The sequence below is a fragment of the Euleptes europaea genome, chromosome 1 (genome assembly GCF_029931775.1).
Source record: "Euleptes europaea isolate rEulEur1 chromosome 1, rEulEur1.hap1, whole genome shotgun sequence".
NCBI lineage: Eukaryota > Metazoa > Chordata > Lepidosauria > Squamata > Sphaerodactylidae > Euleptes > Euleptes europaea.
Genome location: NC_079312.1, coordinates 61,044,001 through 61,070,597, shown reverse-complemented (window position 1 = coordinate 61,070,597; position 26,597 = coordinate 61,044,001). Strand labels below are relative to the sequence as shown.

Below are 26,597 nucleotides of genomic sequence, written 5' to 3'. Positions count from 1 at the left end.
ATGGATTTGTTTCTCAATCACTTTGCTTCTAAACATTACTCCACCATCTTTTGAAATGCAACATTTGAAACAAAGCTTAAACCATCAATCAAATTTCTTGCGAAGGGAAAAGTGTACCCACCCTCGCCAATTATGGCAAAACATACAGTGGCTCAAGGACTCACAACAAATCTCTCCTTTAGATCTATAGTAATATTTTAAAAATAATAAAGTATGTAATTTTAAATAAGAATTATGAACTTTCTCAAACAAATTATAAATTATCGGCAATGACCATGATGTTTATTTACCTCAAGCTGTGTAGAACTAAATTATTCCTCTTCCGAAACACCTCATTTGAAACACAAAGTATCCTGTTTTGTTCATCCTGAGACAGTCTAATAGACTCACTTGTGAGTGGGTATTACCTTAAAACAACCACATGGAAACGAAAAGTCTCTGTGTCTGAACTAAAACAACACACTAACCACCAATAACCACAGTACTGCATAGTAAGCAAATGTTCCCCCAACATACACTTTTCACAGGACCCAGCCTTCTGACTTTAAGGGAAGGAACGGGTCCCCAACTTACTTTTTTTTGTGCTGTCAAGTTACAGCTGACTTACGACAACCCCTGGTGGGGTTTTCAGAAGTGGTTTGCCATTGCCTGCCTCCGCATCATGCCCGTGGTATTCCTTGGAGGTTGCCCATCCAAATACCAGCCAGAGCCAACCCTGCTTAGCTTCTGAGATCTGACAAGATCAGGCTAGCCTGGGGCTATCCAGGTAAGGGCCCCTGACTTACTGGGGGTTCCCATTTGTGCCCCACACGGTGAAGCGGCTCGCCGGGTCAGGCACCATCTTCTATAGTGCACTAGTGTACTCACAGAATCCCACACAGCTTGCACAGGCTCCCTGTGGCTCCCCTCTCCAGACAGCCAATTGCAGGGCTGGTCAGGTTTGCTCCTGGGGTGGGGCTGGGTAGGTGGACCTGAAGGGACCAGTCTTCAGTCTGGACTGCCTGCCCAGCTTATATATAGTTCCCAATAACATACAACGAAAGGCTCAATATAATTTAAACAACATCAAATATATTCAAGTGACAACACACTATATACCAAGACTGTGCAAAGAGACAAAAGAACTGAACAAAAAGTGCATACTATATACAATATATACAACAATTGTCATGAGTAGTCACCACCAGAAAAATATATAAAGCCAAATAGCTTATAGGAAAGGATGTCCGTAAGCTCAAAGAAGTACACCCGGCTTTGTCTGTGTCTTGAAACGCCCTTAAAAGGGTAATGCCAATTGTCTGGTGGGGACCATCAAAAGTGTTCAGAACTGGATCAAAGGGAGGAACCCAGATCCATGGTATTCAATGCACTTCACCTAAGGTTTCATCAGCCTCAAAGAGTTTCTCTAGCTGCCCAATATACTCCAACAAGTATTTGAAAGTTTGAAGAGAGCTCAAAAAGAGCTAAGTGAATTAAGTCATGCCTGGGGCCACATTCACCCTCGGTGTAGTTTTTTTGTTTATGCTTTCTTTTGTCATCACAACTTGGTAAGTGGTTTTGACATTGTGCTGGATCCATTTAGGGGAAGATTGGGCCTGCATGTCCATCATCCCAGTTGGGAGTCCCATTAAGGGGACTTGGGTCAGAGCTTAAGGATGCATGCCCAGCTAGGGGCTGCCAGGCTCTCCTCGCCCTCACTTGGCAGAGAGATCACACAGTGGCCTGCACCCAAGTGTTCCCATGGGGCTGCCATCCCAGGTTCTTTTCTCTCAGCAGGCAGGTTGAGGGACAATGTTTCATCAGGTGGCAGGCAAGTCACTCGATGCCTTGGATCCATCACCCTATGCCAAGCCAACTCTTTACAGCTGTAATCAATAAAGATATGGCTTGTTATACCCACATAATATGTTGTCTCTGGTTTCTGCCTGACACCTGGCCACACTGTTACCTCTGGGGTCACAAATCAGAAGTTCATTTATTTGTTCCAGGTTCAGTATGAAAACCATGGATTCCCCAGCCAATAATCACTCACTGTTTTAGTGAAAAAAATATTTTAAAATACTTTAATAATATGTGTGATTGTTAGATAAAGATTGTAAAAAAATCATGGATACCACTGACATACATAATAGAAATTTTTACAAATAAAAATACATAACATTTCTTTTTCTTTTTTCCTGTCAAGTCACATCCGATTTATGACAACCCTGGTGAGGTTTTCAATGCAAGAGACATTCAGAGGTGGTTTGCCATGGCCTGCCTCTGTGTCATGACCCTGGTATTCCTTAGAGGTCTCCCATCTAAATACTTGCCACGGTTGATGCTGCTTAGCTTCTGAGATCTGACAAGATCAGGCTAGACTGGGCTATCCAGGTCATTCCTACTCTACCTAAATTGGACTTAAGAATTAATTTAAATTTCTAAGCTTTTTACCCAAAGACTTTGTGCGAAAGAGGAAGCTGCTTCACTGAAACCCATATCTGAAAAATTCATAGGTCATATCATGCTAATAAGCTTATATATGGTGTGCTTAAGTGTAAAAGATCATGCCTCTACTGAATTGCCTGATTCTCACCATCTAAAGCAGTGGTTCTCAACCTTTTTCGAGTCGCGACCCCCTTTTACAATTGCCAAGTAACCTGCGATCCTCGTCACACTTGCATAAATTTGCATAAATTTGCATAAATGACATTTTTCAATAGGATAAAGAAAACACATTTTTTGGCAGTCCAGGGTATCCATATATATATAATTACTTATATATAATTAATTATAATTATTATTTATATATATATATATAAATATAATTAAATTTTATATATATATAATTAAATTTTAAAGTTTAAAACAAACAAGAAAACGGTACTACCACCTGTTGTGCAGCAGCTGTGACTGTGTGGCACGGCAACCTTTCCTGGCATGGAGGAAAGAGTGCCTCTGAGCATGCACTGCGTTCCTCGTCCTCCCCTCTCTCCCCAAAAACTCTTCCAAGCAGGCCAGGGCTCTCGCGAGGAAACCCCCTCTCTTGTGACTGGGACACTGCTTGTGCACAGCACTGCAGTTATCCCACGAAGCGGAGCTCCGTTTAATCACCTCACGAGAGCGAAGGGCCAGGAAAGAGCCGAGGGCCGCTTATCCCACTTGGACTTTTCGTGCCTTTTTCTCCCCTCTGCCAGTCACCACTCCTTCAGTAAAAACAACGTGGCTGTAGCAGCCTCAAGGGGGACCACCCTCTTCTCCTCCGAGACCTGAACTGGCCGAGCCAGGGGAGCTTCCTTGTCCTCCCGTACATCCTGCCGAATCATCCGCCCGGCGCAGGTGCAACCGCACCCAGGGCTGGCCCGCCCACCTCTCAGCTGGGCAGCGGGGTTACAGCTGGTGTGCGGCGGCACGCCGCCACGTCTCTGCAGCCTGGCTCCTTCTGGCTGTCGGTCGGCCAGTTCCTCACCTCTCTGCTTGGGGTCTTCCCTGCCCTCGCGGACGGATCAGGGTTACAGGGTGTCTGGGTTAGTACTGGACAGCCCGGGATGGGGGCTGTCCCAGGACAGTGGCGGCGACCCCCCAGAAAACACTTTGCGACCCCCTTGGGGGTCCCGACCCCCAGATTGAGAACCACTGATCTAAAGCATGATGATCCTTTGAGCATATAAGTGATAACATGAGTTCGGCACAAGTAACTATTTTCATTATTCTTTGTCTTGTGATTTATGATGGAAAGAGACCAGCTGTTTATAAGTACTGTTTTTTTGCTGGCTAATTCTTTCTCAAGGACGAAACTCATTGTGTTGGAACAGTGTGAAAAATGCCTGCTTGCTGCTTTCCAGGGAATCCCACAAGCTGATTTCCATGAGCCATTGCAATTTCAGGCCTACTTATGCTAACCCTTTAAAGCAAATCTATGAAAAGCACATACATTCTGTATAGTATACCTGATAGAAATTAAATTCCATGATAATTCTACAATGCAAATCACCTATGCAAACTCATACTCTTAAATCACCTTTCTTTGTGCAATCTCTGGTATGTGTGTGCGAGGATGTTCACAGAAGAGTGAACCAAAGGGTCATTTGGGGGACTGGGAAAGCAGTTAAGGTTGCCATTTGGGCCAGAAAAAAGTAACATGTAAATTATTCCTCTATAACTGATATGTATGACACAACAATTGAATGTATGCAGACAGTGAATACTCCAAACACACAACTATATAATTACAGAAGGCATTTTGTAATTCCCCCCCAAGAAGGAAACTGAAGTTATATGGATTTGAATCCCACCATGGGGAAAGGTTAGGAATAAGGCAAATCTCACATTTTGGCTATGTGTGTGTTAAGTGCCATCAAGTTACTTCTGACTAAGGGTGTGCACCCAAAAAGTTTTTTTGGTATTTTCCAGATTCGGATATATTAGGCCTGAAAATTTTTAGTATTTCCAAAAAATCTTATTCAATTCCAACTGTGTGAAGTAATAAAAAATGGTCCAGTTTCTGCATAAAACTTGCATCTAATACTTATTTGATAATAAGTGTTTATAATCTTCCAGCTAAGACAAGACACAAAGCAAATTGGTTAGATCTCTCAGATTATGTTTTTGAGGCTATTCTAAACTACCCAGAAGCTCAAATAATAATTGGGGGGGGGGATGCCTTGAGGTTAATTTTCTTGAATAGAGGATAAAAACATAAGAAAACCCATGCTAGATCAGACCAAGGCCGATCAGGTCCAGCAGTCTGTTCACACAGTGGCCTACCTGGTGTCTCTAGGAAACCCACAAACATGTTTTGGTGATCAGCAGGAAAGCAGGGAAATGCAGACTGCAAGGGGAAAAGTGGGAAGAGCAGGGCAAGCATTGGAAGGGGAGAAGAAGGCAAAGTATCTTCTCATAACTTTCAGGATTAGAATACCTCACACATACATGCAATCCTAGTGGCTACAGCATGCAGTCAATCAAGAAAGCTCAGAGCCTCCCTCCCCCAGTCCCCTTAAGAAGCTCTGTGTTCTCTCTATGGCCTTTTATGCAGGGACGTTTCCCTGCAGTCACCCCCCTCAACTGCTTCGGGGCTTCCTTTTGAGTATGCATGCCTTTTCCATCTGAAAGAGGTCTCCTTACTCTCCCCATGTGTTTTGCCCATGTTTTCCAGATGTTGCTTTAGCCAGAATGTGGAAAACATGGGCAAAACATGCGGGAAGAACAAGGCAACCTCTGACGGGTGGGAAAGGCACGCATAATCACAAGGAAGCCCCAAAGCAGATGGCAGGAGTGACTATGGGAAAATATCCCTTCATAAAAGTCCTATGCCTTTTGTTAAGAAAATGTTGGCTGCCTTGTGGAAGTGAAATCAATAGAGCAGAAACTGCCGTAACAAAAGAAACCAGAACAAAATGAAAGAAAATCATTGGGGGGTATAGGCTGTTTAGATGGGGAATCTGTTTTGTTTTCACATTAATTATAACAACTACATAATTATTATAATTAATAGTGGAAAAGACACACAAGTCTACTAAGCAGTTTACCAGCTGGCCTTAGGGCTACATTGTAAAGCTGCTAGAGGTAGGTTTCCTGTGCTTTGAAAAAAAGTTTTAATTTTATTGTTTTTAAAATATTATTAGCTTTGAGGGCAATTGAGGTTGAAAAGTGATATAATAATTAAAAAGCTAAATAAATCCCATCACTGTATGGATTTTTAAGTTGAGGGAGGGATACATAAGTGTTCCTTTACTGAATATGCAAAATAATAAACTGTTTTTACATTAAATAGAAATAGTTAGTTTATAAACTACATTTATACTGAAATGACTGAGATCTACTCTTCCATTAAATTTAGATGAATTGCTATTTTAGGCATGCTGAATTTCTGTCTAAATTATTGCCCCTGACATTGATTGTAATTTATGTGATCTTGGGTGTTTAAATTTATAACTTAAGTATGATATTACACAAGCTATAAGTCAAAACTAACAGCAAAGAAATGAACTTCATGTAGCTTTCTATGTTACGCTGTGATGTGCTGAAATGCTAACATCTTATTATAATGAGGTTATTGATGTAGAGTTGACATGTGACTTGATTTGCAGATGCCCTACTGACTAACCCTTTGCAACTGTATCTCAATGTAAGCCTGTGGTAATTATTGCTGGATAGGGAGAGTTGGTTACTGAACTATTTCTTTTGATGCATGTTGAATGTGATTGCCCCCAAGAGATTACAGGAGTCCCACACATGTGAGTTATTACATGAACACTGAGGGAGGAGTGAAGAAAGGTGTATCTCATGAAAAATTCCTGGGTTTTTGTTAAAGGGTTTTTCTGTGGAACAGGAATTCTTTTAGTGTCAATTCATGGATTTTTAAAAAAAAACATGAAACTGTTTGCATGAATGATATAGCTGCACAACCCTTATCTGAAACTGAAAGTCATATACTGCTAAAAAATGTGGGAAATTACTGTCTTCAGTGGGTAAAAAAACACACTAGATATCATAACATTTCCATTTTAAGACAACATTTACATACCATATATACATTTGAAATTCCCTACACTCAACCCCCCCCCCAATGAGAGAACCCTCTTAAGCAATCCATTAATGTGATATGTTAGAATAGTAAGGATACACAGACATGTTCTTGATGGTTGTTCCCCAGTTCTAGTACTCCTGAGAGACACCAAAGCCAAGGCATTTTTTGGAGTCCAGTGAGGAAGTTGGGCTCAGAAGAGACATCTTCTTGATGAACTCATTTGGGAACTCATTTGAGTTCTTCAGCCCATGGATGAATGAGACTACTGCCCTAGGAGCTGTCCATGGTCCGGGTAATCATGTTTCTAGCAAAAACTCTATCACTGTCCCTTCCTGTATCCTGCTAGTTACTTCACTGTAGACTACCAACTACCATCCAGTACAAGCTGTGATTACCCACATATACCCCTAATGTTACGAATGGACAAAGTTCTTGTCCTTTTTTTGGAAAAAATCCCCTTTGGTCCTGTTTGCAGTGTGAGCTGACCAGCTAGCAGCCAAGCAGGATCCATGGAAGGGATGGAAGAGCCAGATGGGAGGGGAGTAGTGAGAGAAAAAAAGGAGACTGTCTCTATCTTTAGTTCATTACAGCTTGCATCTGCAGAGTGATAGGCTGGAGAGGTCCTGTCTCAGGAGGCTTTTGAGCAAAAACAGGCAAAAATAGTAAACGGGTAGAGATAGGATCTTGCTTCCAGAGGAGCGGGCTGAACGAAAATATTTGGTAGGAGACTGGTGTCATAGAGTCTAGTTTCTGGGGGAAACGTGGCTGTTAATTGCTCTCTGTACTGCTAAATATTCAACTGTAACCTTATAAATTAATAGACAAAGAAAGACTGTGTTTCACTTGTAAATAGTCCCTGTCCTTTTTTTCTACGCCACCTTATTCCCTGGGGGGGGGGGGGAGTTACTTTTCTAGTTTCCCTCTCTTGGGTGTTGGACTTATTACATTCAGAAGCCACTTGGGTTATGTCTGTCCGTTAGAGGGCTGAAGATAGAAAACACACTGGTCAAGCTTTCCATCACACTACCTCAGTTTCAGCATCATTTGAGACTCTGGCCTTCACACCTGACCAACCACAAAAGACTCTGCCTAGTTTCTGTGGGACACAACCCGTATCAAAATAATCTTGACTAGCTGGGAAACTCTGGTCAAAATTAAATCTGTGTTGATACTTCCACTTGAACATTTTAACAGAGCTTTGCTTCTCAAGATCACTATGGAAGTAATGTCACCAATGTTTGTAAACAGCTTTCAGACTTTTGATATTTTGATTATTACTTTTCACACTCTTTCTAGGTCCATTTTTTAAAAGTTATCCACATTCCATTGATTTCTAAAGGCCATATATACTGTACTGTAACCATAATGGACAAACCTCTTTATAGTGGACATGATACAGACAAAATAATGGTTGGCTGTAAAGGGACAAATTTAAGCATGTGTCCATTGTGAAGATTTTTATTCACTGAGAGTAAAACAATATTATATTATATTTGTTGATGATTTTTTTTAGGAAAAGTAGATTTTTAAATTTATTTTATTTATGTCCTACCTTTCTCCCCATTTGGGACCCAAAGTGGCTCACATCATTCTCCTCTCTTCCATTTTATCCTAACAACAGCCCTGTGAAATAGCTTAGGCTGAGAGTGTGTGACTGGCCCAAGATCACCCAGTGAGCTTCTATGGCAGAGTGGAGATTCAGAGGTGGATCTCCCAGATCCTCGTTTGAAAATGTGACCACTGCCCCACACTTGCTTTCATGGGGTGGCTTCTGTTGAACAGTAGCAAGCACCTGAGCCTGGGTGAGTCACACAAGTCACATGGCAGCAAGTTTCCCAGTGGTAGCTTCCAGGCCTGGCCCTGATGAGTTCTCCCTCAAAGGCCAAAACAGCCCTGGGTTTTCCTAGTCCAGAGGTCCCCAACGGGAGGGGCTGTAGCTCAGTGGTAGAGCATCCGCTTGGCATGCAGAAGGTCCCAGGTTCAATCCCCGGCATCTCCACTTAAAGGGACTAGGCAAGTAGGTGATGTGAAAGACCTCTGCCTGAGACCCTGGAGAGACGCTGTTGGTCTGAGTAGACAATACTGACTTTGATGGCCTAAGGGTCTAATTCTGTATAAGGTAGTTTCATGTGTGCCCATGCATGCCATGGGGGCCACCAACACCTATTCTGGCCCCCACCAAGTGTTTTAGAAAGTGGGTGGGGCCATGTAGGGCTTTTGCCTAGTGATTATTGGAGATTTGATTGGCTGTGCAGATTTTTTAAAATGTTGCTTTGACAGCAACTGCCATCACAGCACAAGGATCTATACTGTATTACTGATATTAAGCTTTGGCAATCATTTTGGTGGCTGGATCTGTCTCCTGGGGCAGCCATTTTGTGACATCCATTTTATAGCTGTGCCCACCATGTTGTCAGAATTCCAGATGTGCCTACAGGCTCAAAAAGGTTGGAGACCCCTGTCTTAATCCAACACTTTAACCACTATACCATGCTGGTTCTCTCTGTTGAAAATCACCACCCACATCCTCCATTTACCCCACTGAGGGGAAAATGACTAAGAAGGAATAAAAGCAATTTGAGAATGGTAATTTTGAACTGGGAACAAATGCAAGAGTTGAATAGCTCTTCTTCTTATTTAGGCTCCCCTTAAATCACAGCTCCTATATTAAAAGCATTCACAAGAAATAATCACAGAACAAACATATAACGTAGTTCCACCCTTTGATTCTGTCCAGCACACATTTATATTAAATCATGCACTGTGAATTATGCCTATTCTTGATGTCACTCACTTCCATATTACTGTGGAAGTTCAATATGAAATGGAGCAAAGACAAGATGTGCAGTTTTCTAGATTAAAAACCAGTGATAGGACACACTCATTATCCAGAAATTAACAGCAAACAGACAGTTTACATACACAGCAGATGAAGAAAATATTATGGTGTTATAAAAATATTAAAAGTCTTAAACAAATAGCATATCCCTATCAGGAAAAAGGGACACAAAAAAGTAAAACAGAAGAATTTTATTCACAAATTCCTTTAAACTGTTCACTAAAATAAATTCTCTCCCTCTCATTTTGCTATTTATTACATAGAAGGAAAGATCTGGCAGCTACTTCACATGAGATTTTCATCAACTGCCTATGGACAATGGTTTAATTCAATAAAAATGTATGAACTTCTGAAGCTTGCTATGTGGAATCAAAATACATATTAAAAATGCCACTGATTCCCAGACTTACCCAACAACCTATCTGCCCTCAATAAATTTGCAGATGCTTCTGTCATTCTATGAAACAATCAAAGTAACTTTCTACAACATAGTAATAAAGTATTAGCTGAAATTCAGTACACAAGAGATAAATCTACAACTTAACGGAACCTCTACTAGAAAACAACAGAAAGTGTTCAGTAACATTCAGAAATTCATATTTAAATAAGATATTAGCATTCCAAAGTGTTGGTTGTATTAGTTTTTTGAAGAAAAAATCAATCTCATGGCACCTTAAAGACACAGGTTTTTATTCTAGAATGACATTTCAAGGAGTAAAGTTCACTCAGGCTCTATTCCACCAACGTTTACATTGGAATAAAAACATGTTAGATACATGATGTATATGTTATCAGTGAGGATGCTTTCACATGCACATGCACAGTTTGCCACAGCTTTTATGGTCTTCAGTTCATATGCATCTTTCCCTCCCTATGTCACTGATGCACACATCCTCATTGATAAAAGACTGTGAAAGACAGTACTGAATATGCAAGGGATAAATGCAAAGGAAGTGAAAGCTGCAGCAAACTGTGTAGGATTAAATTCCAGAATTAATTGCATTTATTTAATAAAATATTTATAGACTACCATTCCCCACTAAAAATGGGCTCAAGTTGGCTTATAACATAGTTTACACAGACAACATAAAGAATAAACTATCCAAATACGCTACATATCCAGACAGATAATTAATGACTGCTTAAAATCCAAATTCATCTGAGAATATTCAGTAATCCAAAAATTGATAGCCTAAAACTTTCAAAAAAACCTCTTCTGAATAGAACCATTTTGTACAGTTTGAGGAACAGAAGGAGGGAGAAAGCAGTTTGCATTTCTATCAGTAGATAAGAGCAGTGGAGCAACACCAGTATCCTTTTAGAAATTATCCCAATTAAACTAGAATTGAGACCAAAAAATCAGAAGAATAACAGAATTACTGAAAAGGAATTTCTAAAATGAATTTTCATTTTCTTTACTTAAAGGTAAAGGTAATCCTCTGTGCAAGCATCAGGTCAATACTGACCCATGGGGTGATGTCATATCACGACGTTTACTAACCAGACTATGTTTATGGGGTGGTTTGCCATTGCCTTCCCCAGTTATCTACACTTCAACCCCAGCAAGCCAGGTACTCATTTTACCGACCTCAGAAGGATGGAAGGTTGAGTCAACCTTGAGCCAGCTACCTGAAACCGACTTTCGTCGGGATCAAATTCAGGTCATGAGCAGAGCTTTTTGACTGTAGTACTGCAGTTTACCATTCTGTGTCACGAGGCTCCTTTGCTTAGCAGTCCTACAATAAGATAGATCTGATTATTCAGTTTTTGTAATTATTCTAACCACTTTTAAAGCTGTTGAAATAAATCCTAAGTGGCTCAGTTTGTTTCTCTCCCATCATAAAACTACAGAAGAGAATGCAAACAATGAATTAATATGCTAAGGTGAATTCATAAACATATTTTCTTAAACAAAGGAAGGATATAAAGATACTAAACATTTAACCACATGGAGACACATAAAGATTTAAATAGCATTTACTTACACAAAGAAAGCAAGAGAAAGAAAAATCTTACTGAAGTGTGTGAAATTAATAATACACTGTACATTTTCTGAAAGATGGACATTTTTGAGGTTGAAGTTATTAGTTAAGCTTCCTATCCTGGCACAACCCATCAATAATTAGAGAATATGCTTTACTTTTCAAGCAATGAGTTGGAGAGAATGTAGAAAACTGGCATAAAATATTGGCTCTTATATTTCTTCATATGTTAGCTCATTAATTTAATAGACTTGAGAGAGAAGGGGAGAAAGTGATCGCAAACCTAGCCAAAAGTGTTCAAACTTAGGTTGCTTTCCCAAGAAGTATTTGTGAAAGACTGAAAAAGTACATCTGATGTAAGTAATGAAAAATTCATCTGAAACTGCCACTTATATTTAACATCGCTATTCAGGCTGAAATCCTAAATCTAGGGTATAACAATAGGAATTTCAATCAGGATACACTTCATTAGGAATAAAGGAGGATATTGAAGCAGCCTCCAGATGAAAGTTTGCACCCGCTGAACCTTTACGGGCAGAGGGTCAAAGCAGATGAAGTTGCAAGATCCTTGAACTGATCCCCAGCATGCTTTTGAATGGTTAAATAGCAGCTGCTAGGGCCCCCAAACTGAACTAAAGCTGTGGCATGGGGAAAGGTTTTTTTTAACTCTTTTCCTCATGCTGTTTGCCAAAACTCAAAATACAGTATCGTGATTTGCTGTTTACCTGGTTTTGTGTTTGTGTGTATTTATTTATTTATTTGCTGTCAAGTCACAGTCAACTTATGGCAACCACACATGGTTTTCAACACAAGAAACATTCAGAGGTGGTTTGCCATTGTGTGCCTCTGTGTAGTGACCCTGGACTTGGTTGTTGGTCTCCCATCAAAATACTGGCCAGGGCCGATCCTGCTTAGCTTCCGAGATCTGATGAGATCGGGTTATCCTGGGCTATCCAGGCATTTACCTCATTGGGTGACACAAACAGATGGCCCATATCTTTTCAATCAATGACATAAACAGCTGCCTCAGGAGGACATCTGAGGTGAGGAAAATGGCACAAGAAAAGCCATGCCTCTCTTCCGGTACTCAAGCTGGAGCCAGTACAGCTGGTGGAGCACTGTTGTGTATGAGGTCTCCATGGGGTCTCTGTAAGGACCCGCACCCCCGCATTCTGGACCAGTTGCAATTTCCAGAGCAACTTCAATAGCAGCCCTGAATAGAGTAAGTTACAGTAGTTCAATCTAGAGGTGACAGTTGCATGGATCACTGGGGCTAGATCAGTGGCACTTTCCCCCTAGCCACTCAAAGAGGCAATTATCCATCCACTTCTTAAAAAACCCATCCAGCATCAAATCTGATTTGCGTGAGAATTGAAATTTAACAGACAAGGGGTTAGATCACATGCAAAACTTTGGCTTGTGCTAGAGCTCTTGCACAAGTCAAAACACAAGAAAAAGTAGCCGTTTATGCTAATTGTATCTCCATTCGCATTTCTGCTTGTTCAAAATGTTTGAAACAATTTTCTGGGCACTATAATATAGAAGGATAATAGCTTTAGTTGTTTCACAAGATCTTGAGCAAACGGAAATGCATTAAATCCACTTGTGTTTCTGCCTGTGTATCACTGAAAACCAAGGGGGATTTCATTTAAGCTCACAACTTGAGGAATATGGCCTAGAAAAATTACCATAATAACATTATTCAGTAGGCTGTACTGTTGCATTTTTAAAAATCATAATAAAAGGACCACAAGGGAGTGGGAGAAGAGAAGAGTTGATTTTTTAATACCCCGCTTTTCTCTACTGTAAGGAGTCTCAAAAGGGCTTACAATCGCCTTCCCCCCCAACAACAGTAAACTTGTGAAGTAGGTGGGGCTGAGAGAGTTCTGAAGGAACTGTGCTTAGCCCAAGGTCACCCAGCAGGCTGCATGCAGAGGAGTGGGAAAACAAACCTCATTCTTCTGATTAGAGTTTTGGTTCTCCAGATTAGAGCCCACCACTCTTAACACCACGCTGGTTAAAGCAGTGGACAGTACTTTCGTCAAATCCATAAATGGCAACATGTAAGTGCAATTACACATATGTTTGAGGCAAGTTTTGGGATTCAAACAGATTTTAATATATTGAGGGGATAATACAATGTAAATTCATCAGTGACAATGCAAGTGTCACACCGGCACCATCCCACCAAAGAGCTTTTGAGCCCCACCAATTTCAGTTGGATACAATTAAGCACATGGCTTACATTGCAGCAAATTGGGTAGACAAAAGACCTTCAGAAAGAGAATGGGTAGTTACAGTGTGTCATTGGATTTTTTAATGCATTGGAACAAACAGGAAATGCTATCTTAGGTTGCCAGTAGAAATCAAGACTCAGTAAATGCTTGCACTACTTAATTCAGATTATATATTTATTCAATTTTATTTTATAACATTTATCTTGCCTTTCTGCCCTCACAGGGGCCGCCAAGATTAATTGGGGGAACTTTGATTGTATTCAAATAAGTAAAACAATGTCAGAATGAAGAGATAGAACTGTTAAATTTATACAAGGAAAGAAGAAAATCACAACAATATACAGATCTGGGAATTTTGGAATAACTTTTCAACCTAAGAATTTTGTTTAGAGAGGATTAAGCTCACTTAGGAAAAGCTACTTAGGAAAAGCCTTTAAATATAAGATTTGGCAGAATTTCTCGCTCTTCCACAACAAGCTGCCCAAGCAAAATTATTTCAGTGAACACCTAGGAAAATGTATAGAAGCCTTGCATCCCTGTTGCACCTGGTCATTCTGTTCTATCATGCAGGAGTTATTCCATTATAAAGTAGGGTAAATGAAATTAATAAAGCAGGGATTCATTCATTTAATACAGACCACCTCACTGAGAAAATAAAGATAGGTAAAGGATGATACAGAGTTAAAACAAAAGATGAACAGCCTCACATTAGACATGCATTGCTGGATTGTACCACTACCTACTGGAAGTGATAATCCCTGAGGAGAAAAGGAAATTTCCTTCTCTGGTTTCCACCAATCTGCCCCCTACCATGACGTTTCATGACCCCCACCCATACAATTTCGAATTTCTTCATTTCTTCTGCATTTATATTAAAGCTATAATAATTCCAGGTCTTACTGGGGGGGAAATATTTTAGAAATATGAATAAAACACAATACAATACAGCATAGTAGCATTAATCTACAAACAACCTAAAACAATTGGCTTTTCCATACATTCAAAAATAGTAGCCAAAATTTTACTGAAATACAACAGAATGATTGGGGACCCACAAGGAATTTGAATGGAGGAAGAATCTTTGTTTCTCTCTCTTTCTCCCCTACCCCTTTTCTGTCACTGTCTTTCTTCCTCCCCCACAACTCTTTTGTCACTCTTTCTCTCTTTCCCCCTCTTTCTTTCTCTGTCACTCTTTCTCTCTCTCTTTCTCCACCCCTGTGAAACTCACTGGGGATGGTTGGCTCAACTGCCTGCCCCCTCTCTGCCACTGCATTTATCTGCCTGCCCAGCCATCTCCCTCTCTGCTGTTCTGGTCACCCAAGTAGTGGTGGTGGCATGTCAGTGGTGAAGGGAAGATTATTGGGGGGGGGCTCAGCAGAAGCTCCCAGTCCTCCTCATCCACCCCCATGGCAGTGGTATAGGTAGGTGGCAGAGGATTTGGGATGTACGGCGGTTTGTAGCAAAGGATCCCAATTTTCCTCTGTCCACAGTGTTGCTTCCACAGCAGTTGTGGGGAGGATTTGTCTTACTCACCTGCCCCTCTGCCACTGTGCCCACCTGGTCCTCCCCTCTCCACTGTTCTGGCTGCCCAGCCACATGCCCAGCCACATTCCCAATTTGGCTGAAGTTGTGGTGGCGGTAGTAGCATTAGCTGCCATGGTGGCACCAGAGTGAGCAGTGCAGTGGTAGAGGTAGGCAGGTTAGTGGCATGTGGAAGGTGTGGCAGAGGAGATTCTTGGTTCTCCTTCCCCTGCTCAACCACAGCACTGGTTCTTTTTTGTTTGTTTGTTCCTTTAAAAAAACCCGCTTATTATGGGTTGGGGTTTCACTGTAAACCCAGGGCCCCTTCAAATTTGTAGAAAAATCTCCCTTCCATCAACATGGCTCAAATCTGCAGATTCTCTGCCACTGAACAATCGCCCCACTCAAACTGTGCATGTGCTAATTCCAGATTTAATCTGAGAAATAGTTTTAGCTAAAATAAATTTTGGGAAGGAAAGAATGCATGGCAAAACAAACCCACGGCACAATAATGAAACAGAATGGGACAAATCTGGTCATCCCCTAGACATTACCATCTTAAACTACTGCTGACTTGCTCAAGTACATGGATTATGGACAAAACATTTTTATTATATCTTATTATCTTGACAATAGCAGTCACAATGAGAAAGGGTTGCCTAACCATTGTCAGCTAGAGTTCTGTTTACATTTACTTCTCTTTAATTTATAGATTTGGCAGCATTACAAAAAAGGTGTTCTATTCATCAAAGGTTTACCAGCAGTGACTCAGGACTTAAATGGATTTCTTTATTTGGATATTCAACGCAATGCCTCCAGAATGAAGAAAGAAATATGTCCATGTTAATTTTAAAAGATAAACAATAAAGTGACTAACCTGTAAATGCTGAGAATTGTCCGTCATATTGTCTTCACGCCTACGAACTTCTTCTAGCAACTGAGCATTCTTCTTCTTTTCTATTTGTTGATTGTGCTTCAGGTTGGCCACCTTCTTGTTTTGATCTTTCATATGTCTAAGAATTGTATGCATACACCGGTTAATTCTAATGGAAGAACATTGCCATGCATGTCTATAAATATGGTATAAATAATTAACTTATGAATAATTATACTGAAGAGATCATGTTTGCATTCAAAAATCAGCAAACTGAACATGAAAAGCAACTTTGAATGATATAAACAGTTATCTCAATTCTTTAAACTGTTCTAACTACATTTTCTAGCCAGTGTAAGACCATGGCAGCAATTCATACACTATAACTTGAATGCATAAGGTGATTTTTTTAAAAGAAAAAACATCATACGTTTTAGCTTCACCCAGATTTGTCATGAGGCTGCTTGGTTTGTATGGTTAGACAATAGCCAAGTCCCAAATATCACTAATATTTGGGGGGATAGGATTTTAATGGCCTATTATTTTGTTATTGAGGTGGGTGAAATCTTCTCACAGCTAGGGTTGTTCTATTGATCCAACTTTTCTATTCGGCCAGTGGCCTTGGGTTAGGGCTTCTAGCCTTGATCTCTGAGGAATGACCATATTAATAAGACTTACTGGTTCTTCTAAATAGCAATTAAATGAAAGGATGTAATTCAGGGATAATTTTTTCACTCAATTGAAGAACTATTCTGATGATAAACTTTGATCTAATGCATTTTTAAAAACAAATTCATACTGATTATTGATAAAAGGCTAACCACTAACAAAACATTAGCATATTATTAATGTATAACAAGCTGAAACTAACAAAAATTGAATATGTACACAGAGACACATTCATTATTCAATTAGCACAAGCAATTATTTGTCTTTCTTTGGTAAACCACTACCATAAGAACTGAGCAACTAATCACAGAAAACTGTTTCTACATGCTTGGACTCTTAGATAATAATTTATTTGACTTTCTCATGATTTTGAGGAATGCCCTTCTTTTTATCTATATAATAATAGTCATGTGCAAATTCCAAATGAGATCTACACGCTAATCCTTTTTTGGCAAAGGGAATGGATATTTGTTAATGCCTATATGATCACTGGAAATGTTCCAGTTTCTTCTAGTTCTTTATGTTCTTCTTTACTACAATAAGAAAATATTTAGTTACAAATGTACCTGTTGATCATCAATATGCTGTAAAAACTGGTTAACATTCTCATATTCCATCTGCACCCTTGTGCATTTACCATTTGTATAGAATGGCCTTTTTGTGAATCTCCAGTATACAAGTACTTTCAAGGAAAGTTATGATACATAGCAAAGCTTTATAGGACAGTCACCCATAACACCATTATTAGATGAAAGTAGATGGCAATTATATGAGAAGTCTCAGTCTACCAAAACTTCAGGGATAAAAGTCTATCACCAATCCCTAAAGGATAGTCAACATTATTTTCCCACATCACTCTCCTCCTATTAGCCCCTTTTAATCCTGGGAATGTTGATTTCAGAGCTGCACTGACAGAAAATGGAGGAGACAGTGATTTTGTTCCCTTCCCAATGCAACCCAGCCCATGTGGCTACTAGACCACATGGGCCCTGCAACTCCAGGAATCAATTGCTGGGGGAAGGGAATACAAGAAAGATCCCTGATTCTTGCAAGTACAGATTGCAGGACCCAACCCAGTCGGCTGGAATTTTTCTTGCTGAACAGTTCTTCCCTGTCCCCCACCCCCACCCCCACCCCATCTTCTGAGTGCTCTGTACACGTGAAAGCTGTTCCTAAGGATCAAGGTATCCTTGGAAATTGTGCAGAATGCAGCACAGAGGAAACAGCACATCTTAGAGTCTTCTGCTTGCACAAAGGTTACTTTGGATATAATCTATGCACTGACTTCAAGCAAAGTAGCTTAAGATCTCCCATCAACTGAGTTTTCCAGCTCAGATATTTGGTTTAAGACTGTCTTGATACAATAAAAAGAATGAGGAAGGGGGAAGAGGTTAGAAAAATATAATTTCTTTCCTTTACTCCTTGTGCTCTAATATATCTAAGTTGCAAGTACATACATTGAGACATGTTGATCATGATCCATGGTCATATAATTGCATTTAGCAAACACATGAAATATAGTTTTGTACTATCATTGACTGGGGAAAAAGTAGGTTCAAAGCCATACACTAATGTGGTTTAGTGGGTCATGTAAGAGCATATGACACATTAGAAATATTGCTACCAGACAGCTCAAAGTATTTTTGCAGCCCAAGCATGTACTGTATGTTGCCTATTGTGGGTCACTTGTATTTGAGTGGTCTTAATAGGTCCAGGAGGTGACAATTGAAATTGGATACACCTATGCCACCAACAGCTAGGAGAAGGAAGGCCGTGCCTCTGAGAACTGATCCTTCTCCTGGCAGCTACCAATGTGGCTCTTGGAGGCAGCAACCAAGTGCAAGCCATATCAGTTGTTTCTACCACACAACTACCATCTGCGTGGATATGATGGAGCACTCAGTTGTCCATTTCAATATGAGCAAAGAGGATTTAGGCTGATGGCAACAACAGCCACGACATAAAATAAATGTCCAGTCTATAGGTGCTACATGGTAGAATGGCCAGCCTGATGAAATCCAGAAGGCTCCCATCATTCTATCATTCCACAGAATGTGTAGAATAGAGTTGCTCTGGAAGGCATTTTATAAAGGGGCAGGGTTGTACGTGTTGTCTGTGAAATCCTAGGCAATTTTCATTGCATCATGCACTTTACATATGATAATGTTTTGCTCCATTGTTCTCTGATTTTATCCTATTTTATTGTCCGCCCTGATCTGGATGGCCCAGGCTAGCCCAGTACTATCAGATCTCAGAAGCTAAGCAGGGTTGGCGCTGGTTAGTATTTGGATGGGAGACCAACAAGGAAGTCCTGGGTCACTATGCAGACAGTCAATGGCTAACCACCTCTGATTGTCTCTTGCCTTGAAAGCCCTACAGGGTAGCCATAAGTGACTTGATGGCACTTTCCACCACCACCACTTTATTCTTTGTATTATATACTTTTCTAGTATATTCTCTATGACTTTGTAATGGGGGGTTGCACTGTTTGTATATATTATGTTTTATTGTATTAACTGTGTAATCTTCCTTGAGTCTCAGCAAGAAAGCTAGATGTGATTCCAGTAGCACCTTGGAATAGGGCTGTTGAAAAAAAATTCGGTAAAGTTCAGCTTCGGCAAAATCCGGCACTTTTAAATTCGGGAGGTGCCGAAGTCTGAACTCCCCCGCTTCGGATCCGCGAAATTCGGCATGAGATCCGAAGTTCGGGGAAAAATTCGGCCGGGTCTTTGAAGTGCTGGGCGCCACCTGCCCAGGCGGCGCCACCACTTCAAAGAGCCGGGAAGGGGCGGGGGTCTTTAAAGAGCCCCCCCCGCGGGCCTTCACGGGGCTTCCCTGAAGGCGCGCGGGGGGGAACAGATCTGCGCCTTCCAGCTGGAAGGCGCAGATCTGTTTAAAGAGCCCGAATTTGCCTAATTTATTCATGAACACCCCGAACTCACCGAATTCGGCTCCCCGTTTTCCCGCCTTTTTCTTTTTTGAGTTTGGTTCAATCCGAACCAAAAAACCGCTGAATTGGGGGAAATTCGGTGGTTTTTCGATTCGGGACGAACCAAATCGACAGCCCTACCTTGGAGACCAACAAGAATTTTGTTGTATAAGCTTTCAAGAGTCAAAGCTCTCTTCATCAGGTGCTACTGGACTCAAATCCAGCTGTTCTACTGCCAAACAACACGGCTACCCTTTGAAACTACCAGTGAGAAAGGTGGACTATACATGAAGCAAACAAAATAAAATAAAGCCACGGTCCTTGGGGGAACTGGGTCCAAGTTTGATTTCATTCTGTAGTTGTCTATTACAAAGGGAGGGCCTGTTTAATATTTATGCTGAGCATGCTGTTTGCCTATCCAGCTTGATTAGCTATCATTTAGAGTGCCCCCTTATGTTGCTTCTCAATCAGAAAAGCAATATGTTGTTTTAATAGAAATGAAAACTGTCATGATGAAAATGCTGTTTAGTAGGCAGACCACCTGAAAGTACAATAGGCCCACCTTTTATAGGATACCCTGGGCAGCCATTTGTTAAACTATCAGAGAATTGGATACGAATGAGGTAATAGTGTAGGAATTCTAGGTTTTCACTGGAGAGTTTCAAAGTGTAAGGTGAGAGCTTAACAGTTACGTACTTCAAAAAAACAAAACAGCAATATTTACAAAAAACGGGAGTATAACTCTGAAGCATAATAAAACATAGTTCTGAGGGGCAGCACTATGAATAAAAAATGAAAGTTTGCCATGCAATTCCCTCATTAATTTCCTTTTCTGAAACCCTCAGCCTCAAAAAGCAGTGCTGTCTGAGCAAACTGTAAAGTTCCGATGCATCCCACTTAGCATATTCTTGCACATAATATTGTAAAAAAAGGTTACATTTCAGAGCTTCAGTGTCCTATCAAAACTCTTAATTTAGCAAATCTGCTGTAAATTTAAAGACAGTAATTGAATCACAGATTTATGAAAGATGGAAACTGAATCAAGAGAGAGGCAGGTATTCATAAGCCAAACAAAATAAATGAGGATGAGCTACAAAAGATTAAAGAGATAGATGAGTATAGATACAGCCAAATAAATCAATAGATCAGATAAATAGATGCTGTGCATTTTCATCTTTGCTACATGATACATTGTTATGGTTATTCAGTTAACACTAGGACAAATTCATGAAACAACTGGATTCCAAGATCACTTAGTTGGTATAGTCTTATTTCAGCATAGCTACCACATACTAGAGAGCCCCCCAACATACTGATTTTGGTAGATATTTAAAAGCACAAGTTTATGTTCTGCACTGGTTCACCTTCTGGAGTTCAAGAATTATAAGCTATGGATGATTGCCACCTGGAATCAAATAGAAATGTTTTGTAAGAAGAACATTCCTATCTACTCCTCTCTGATATATAAATCTTGTCCACACAAAACAGTGCCGAAGAAAATCTAGCTGTTATACTATGAGGTATAACAGAAATAGAACTTACACAAACTTGGACAATTTTAGTTTTCTCTTGATTTCTAGCTGCTTCTATGTCTTGCATCTGATATTTACAGAAATCTGAACCACAACTTTAATTAGGCACCTTGATTCTCTTGCCAAATGCTAAGGAACTTCAGCCAAAAATAAGCAGTATTTCATGGACAAGGTAGCATTTATCCATCTTGAAAATTTAAAAATTGCTTGGTTAGAAAATCCTTCCAAGGTGCAGATATACAAAAGACTCCTACACAAGGAAGAAACAGAGTCTGTAATGGCCCCCTAAAGAATAGTTTGCTTCCAGTTCATTTCAACACATTAAACATTATTACAATGGTGCTAGTTACAAAAATCTTAAATGCCTGAGAGCCAGTTACGAAAATCTACAAGCACATTAGAAATCCTTGCATCTTACTTCCAAGCTTGTAAGAGAACTATGCAACACTATATTATATTTAGAATGTAAAATGAAGACCTAAATTGAAATCAACATTTTCCAATTAAAGCCATAATAAAAGAGATGGTTAGAGTGTGTTTCTGATGGTGAAGCAATGAATAATTTCTGGCTTGTTAGCTTACAAAAAAGCAACAAGGGGTGAGGGATATATTATAGATCTACCAGTTATAAATATGATGGAGAAAATAAAAAGAAATCTATTATTTATTTAAAACATTTATTAGGCACCTTTCTATCTTTCCATAGGAACTCAAGGATGGTTTGCAATGTAAATAATAATGAGATAATACATAAAATTCATAAAATCACGAGTTTAATTTAAAACTGCCAGTAGGCAGAAGAAATTATCAAATGCCATCAATAATAAAACTGCCTTCAGCTGCCTCCTAAAGATCAAGAGTGAGGGGACCAGGTGCACCTCCTTAGGGAGGCTGTTCCATAATCTTGGCACTGCCACTGAAAAGGCCCTCTCTCATGCACCCACCAGATGAGCTTCTTTGGTTGATGGGGCCGTCAACCGGGCCTCTCCCTGTGATCTTAGTTCCCAGGCAGAAACATATGGGAGAAGACAATGCTTCAGATACCCTAATCCCAAGCCACACAGGGCTTTCAAGGTCAAAACCAACACCTTGAATTGGGCTCAGGAGCAGATTGGAAGCCAGTATAATTGATGTAAGATTAGGGCCACATGTTCCTGGTAACTGGCCCCCACCACCAGTCTAGCTGCAGCATTCTACACTAGCTGCAGCCTCCCAACACTCTTCAAGGGAAGCTGCAAGTAGATCATGTTGCATAGTCCAGTCCAAGTATAACTAAGGATGATATCACTGTGGCTACACCAGACTGGGCTCACTGGCACTCCAGCAAAAACTGGGTGAAAGCACTCCAAACTACAGCAGCCACCTGATTCTCCAAGGTGACCATTGTATTGAGCAGCATTCTCAAGCTGTGAACCTGGCTTTTCAAAGGGAGCATATTCCCATCTAAGACAGGCGAGAGCTCAAGTCCCATGTCTGCCTTTCTACTAACTAACCCAGACAACTTGTGTCTTGTCGGGATTAAGTTTCAGCTTGTTCACACTCATCCAGCCCTTTACTGCTTCCAAGCACTGGTTCAGAACAGCTTCCTCAGGATTAGGTGGAAAAGAAAGGTACAACAGGGTATCATCTGCATATTGGTGACACCACAGCCCAAACCACTAGATGACCTCTCCCAGTGGCTTAATGTAGATATTAAATAGAATGGGAGATAAGATTGAACCCTGCAGAACCTCACAGGACAATGGCCATATGGCAGAGCAGGAATCCCCCAGTATGTCCTTCTGGGACCAGCCTCCCAGACATGACTCAAACCACCGTATAGCAAACCTCTTTGGAGTGGTGAAGATCTACCTGAATCTGATGAAGCATCTAATTGGGGCATCTAATTACTTTCTGCTAAAGTAATACCAGAAAGACCATCACCCCCCGTACTGTCCAGATTGGTAGCTGAGGTCCATCCTCTCAGGCACAACTCTTGAAGCTATGTTCATGGAAGTGATGTACATGGCAACTAGCATGGTTGCCAACTTCCAGGTGGGGGCTGGAGATCTCCAAGAATTACAACTGATCTCCAGACTATATAGGTCACTATTTATTTATTTATTTAAAACATTTATTCCACTTCTCCTGGAGAAAATGGCTGCTTTGGAAGGTGGCCTCAATGGCATTATACCCTCCCAAAATCCCTCCCCTCCCTAGACTCTACCCTCCCAGGCTCCACCCTCAAATTTCCAGGTATTTCCAAACTCAGAGCTGGTAATCCTAATAGCTAGACATGAGGTCTTCTCCATAGCTGTCCCCTGACTAGGAATAACCTCTCCCTTGAAGTTTGCCTCATGCTTGCTCTGTTCTCTGCCCACTTTTATGCCTGATTCTATACTCCTAGTTTTTGCTAGCTGCTGTCTTAAAATACTGATTATTGGCTTTATAGCTGTTGTTCAAGTTTGTTAAATTTATTGAATTATTTCATTCCAATGAACTTTTGGACAATTTCTTCTCTGCTGTTTCTTCTGTTTTCAAGCATTTGCTCTGCTTGGGGTTTTAATCTGCTGTTGTTTTATTAACTGCATGCTGTTTTGTTGTTATTGGACTTTTTGTTTTGATTAACAATTGACCACTTTGAACATACCAGTTGGAGAATTAATGAGCTAAATATGTTCAGAAGCTGAACACCTGGAGGAAGGAATAGGTGAAGCACCATGCCAGTTTCTTGTATCACATCCCACAAAAATTTGGGTAATCCAAAATAGTTAACATTTGCCCCCATTAATATTATGTGAGTAAATTAATATAAATATGTTTTAATCCCTGTAATATTTCAATAAAGTAAGATGTAGATGTGTGATTTCACAAGTTACAATACATTTTCCACTGTTGAAAGTTGTGATAATTCCATTTCAGAAGCACATCAAACTTACTCTAAAGTAGCAAGATCTACCCCACAGCTGCTTTAGGCTAAATTTCAGGATTCACTTTTTAGTTGGGGAACACAGCTTGGTAACTTCATAAATCACTGTGTATTTACCAGTAACCTTCCTTAAACTGTAGTTAGCAGGTTAGACTGTGGGAGCACCCATCAGAGCACCCATCACAACTAGGAAATCGTAACTTCCATTGCTGACAGCCTATTTGTGAGTTAGCTACTCTTGGAAGGAGATGACACTGGGGGATATTTACACACTTTCTCCCAACTGGGAAAATCCCAAGCTTTGCCTGAAGTAACAAACATATGCTCCTAAAAACATAAGTGGAACCATACTGCCCTACATACTTGACCTCCATACCACAAGGTTTCTGTGCTACTTCACCAAGAACAACAGCTTCTAATTTTCACAAAGGTTGGGGAGGGGGAGCCTAACTTTAGTAACAGCAATAACTAAATCAGTCTACCCACATATTTTCTATAACACAAAACCTAGGTTTTTAAGTCACAACCTGAATAAACAATAGGATATCAACATATGAGGGACCACAACTGTAGCTTCCACTGAAATTTTTAATAACAATGATAGCGCATACCATTCGTATTCAAGCTGAAAGAAAATCAATCTGTGCTCATTTCATACTGCCTCCTTTTACCCAGGAATAGAGGTTTTATGCAAAATAGCAATTAGTAATTGAAGATGGCACTGACATTTCAATTTGCCATTTAATGCCTCCCAAAACCTTATCCAGGAGAGGGAGAAATGTTTAAGTGGCTTTTCTCACTTCTGCATATCATGCTGCAATGTATTCTACAGGACTACAAGGTACAGGAGCCTTGTCTTCCCTTGAATCTGTTCAGCTTACAAGCAAATCTTCAGTTCCAACTAGTACCAAAAATTATTTCTAGGTCTTACACTATATAAGAATATTGCAGTGCCAATACAGTATAAGAGTTTATCAAGTGGAAAGGGGGCAATACATTCATATAGCCCCAGCAATTCACTGACAGAAACCACAAGCCTGCTTTTACCATTGCAAGGATGTTTTCTCCAGTGTTAGATTCCTCGTTTCCAACCATTATTTTTGGCATCCATACACCAATCAGTGTTAAGTAAAGAGGAGGTGTGTGCTAATTTTGAGCAATGAAATAGGCTATATTTGAGGTGTTCTGACCCAAGATGATGTGAAGTGAAAGAGATGCTCAGTTCCCTTCCTCCAATTTTCACCCAACTGGTTCTCACATCCTATACATGTAGGCAGTCCCAATCCAAAATTCTTTACCAAACTCTTATATTATTTAGGAAAATAAAAAAAGTATAAGAAAGTGATAGTTATCTGTTTCATTACTGCAGCTGCTATTGTTATTTTGTTTGAAGATTTTGCTTTTACGCACATCAAACATTCATAGTATAATCTTAGTATAATTGTTTTGGCAGGAACAAAAATAGATTATTTAGGTAATACTAGGGAAGCTAATTTAATGCAGTAGGAATGAGCATACGTTCTCATTCTGAATTGAGTTGGCTTTCCATAAATTGGCTTTCTCCCATGATTTGCTCTGGCTCACTGTGGGATTAAATTAGAAAATTTCTAGAATTATTTTCATAGTTAATGCATGCACAGTTGCTATTTTTTTCAGTTTGTGTTTTTTTTCTTATATGTTTCTGACGCACATATGCAAATATGCATATTGATTAAACCGTATGAGCACAACAGAATCTTCGTGTGACTGGAACTGCAGCAAACTGGTTATACATAGTTGTCTGAAAAAAGCTGAGAAATCAAAAGTAGAAGAATAAGGAATCATAAATTCACCGTTAACTGCAAATGAGATCATATCACTTGGAACCTCAGAATCTGGGCATAAATTTAGATGGAGAAAACTTTTGTAAGCATCTCTATAAAATACAGCATGACTGAGTTTACATGAAGTTCCATACAAACATGTATTTGTAATAGGGAGAAACACAGAAAGCTATTTCTATACTCGTTCATCAGTTTAGGATTATCACTATCTTCCTCTCTGGAAAAAAAACATTGACCATTATTCCTTCCTAGTCAAATGTTTTAAACTGAGTTAAAATTCCAGGCAAGGGACAATTTTTAAAAAATGGAAGTAACAGAAATTGATTGTCATTTGCAAAAGACCAAAGCCTAGTTTTTGTTTCGGAAGGCTGTGACACATAAGTGCTTGAAACTGATCTGCAATGTAATACGGGCTGATCATTATCCTACACTGTCTTTGTCACAATTTATATGACCATTATAACAACATGCAGAACACAGCCTGGAGGATCCCAGAGTTATAATTAAGAGCCTTATCATTTTTACATCCTTTCCTCCTACAAAGCCTTTTCTTTTTAATTTTGAGTTTAGAATTCTTCTGTCTCCTTATCAGATCTAACTTTATGCAATATATGACAGCAAAACTATTAAAACTACTTGTTACTCATCAAGAAACAAGGCTAAAACCTGTAATCAGCCATCTGCACCACCTTCTTTATTCCCTTTTATAGCTCTATAAATTGTGTCTAAGCCCTAACCATGCAAAATGTGCAGATTGTCTGCTTTTAAGAGG

At 40.0% G+C, this 26,597-nt stretch overlaps 1 protein-coding gene across 11 annotated transcripts in view; it reads right to left on the bottom strand.

Moving 5' to 3' along the window:
- Positions 1-26,597, bottom strand: part of ERC2 (ELKS/RAB6-interacting/CAST family member 2) — a 677,274-nt gene that overhangs the window by 323,954 nt on the left and 326,723 nt on the right. For 10 of the 11 annotated variants that reach the window (XM_056860395.1, XM_056860344.1, XM_056860332.1 and 7 more), the window contains one exon: positions 15,968-16,103. The exons of the other annotated variant lie outside the window; for it this stretch is intronic. In XM_056860395.1, the coding sequence (XP_056716373.1) occupies positions 15,968-16,103 (136 nt within the window). The remainder of the gene's footprint in view (positions 1-15,967; positions 16,104-26,597) is intronic. 11 annotated transcript variants of the gene reach the window in all.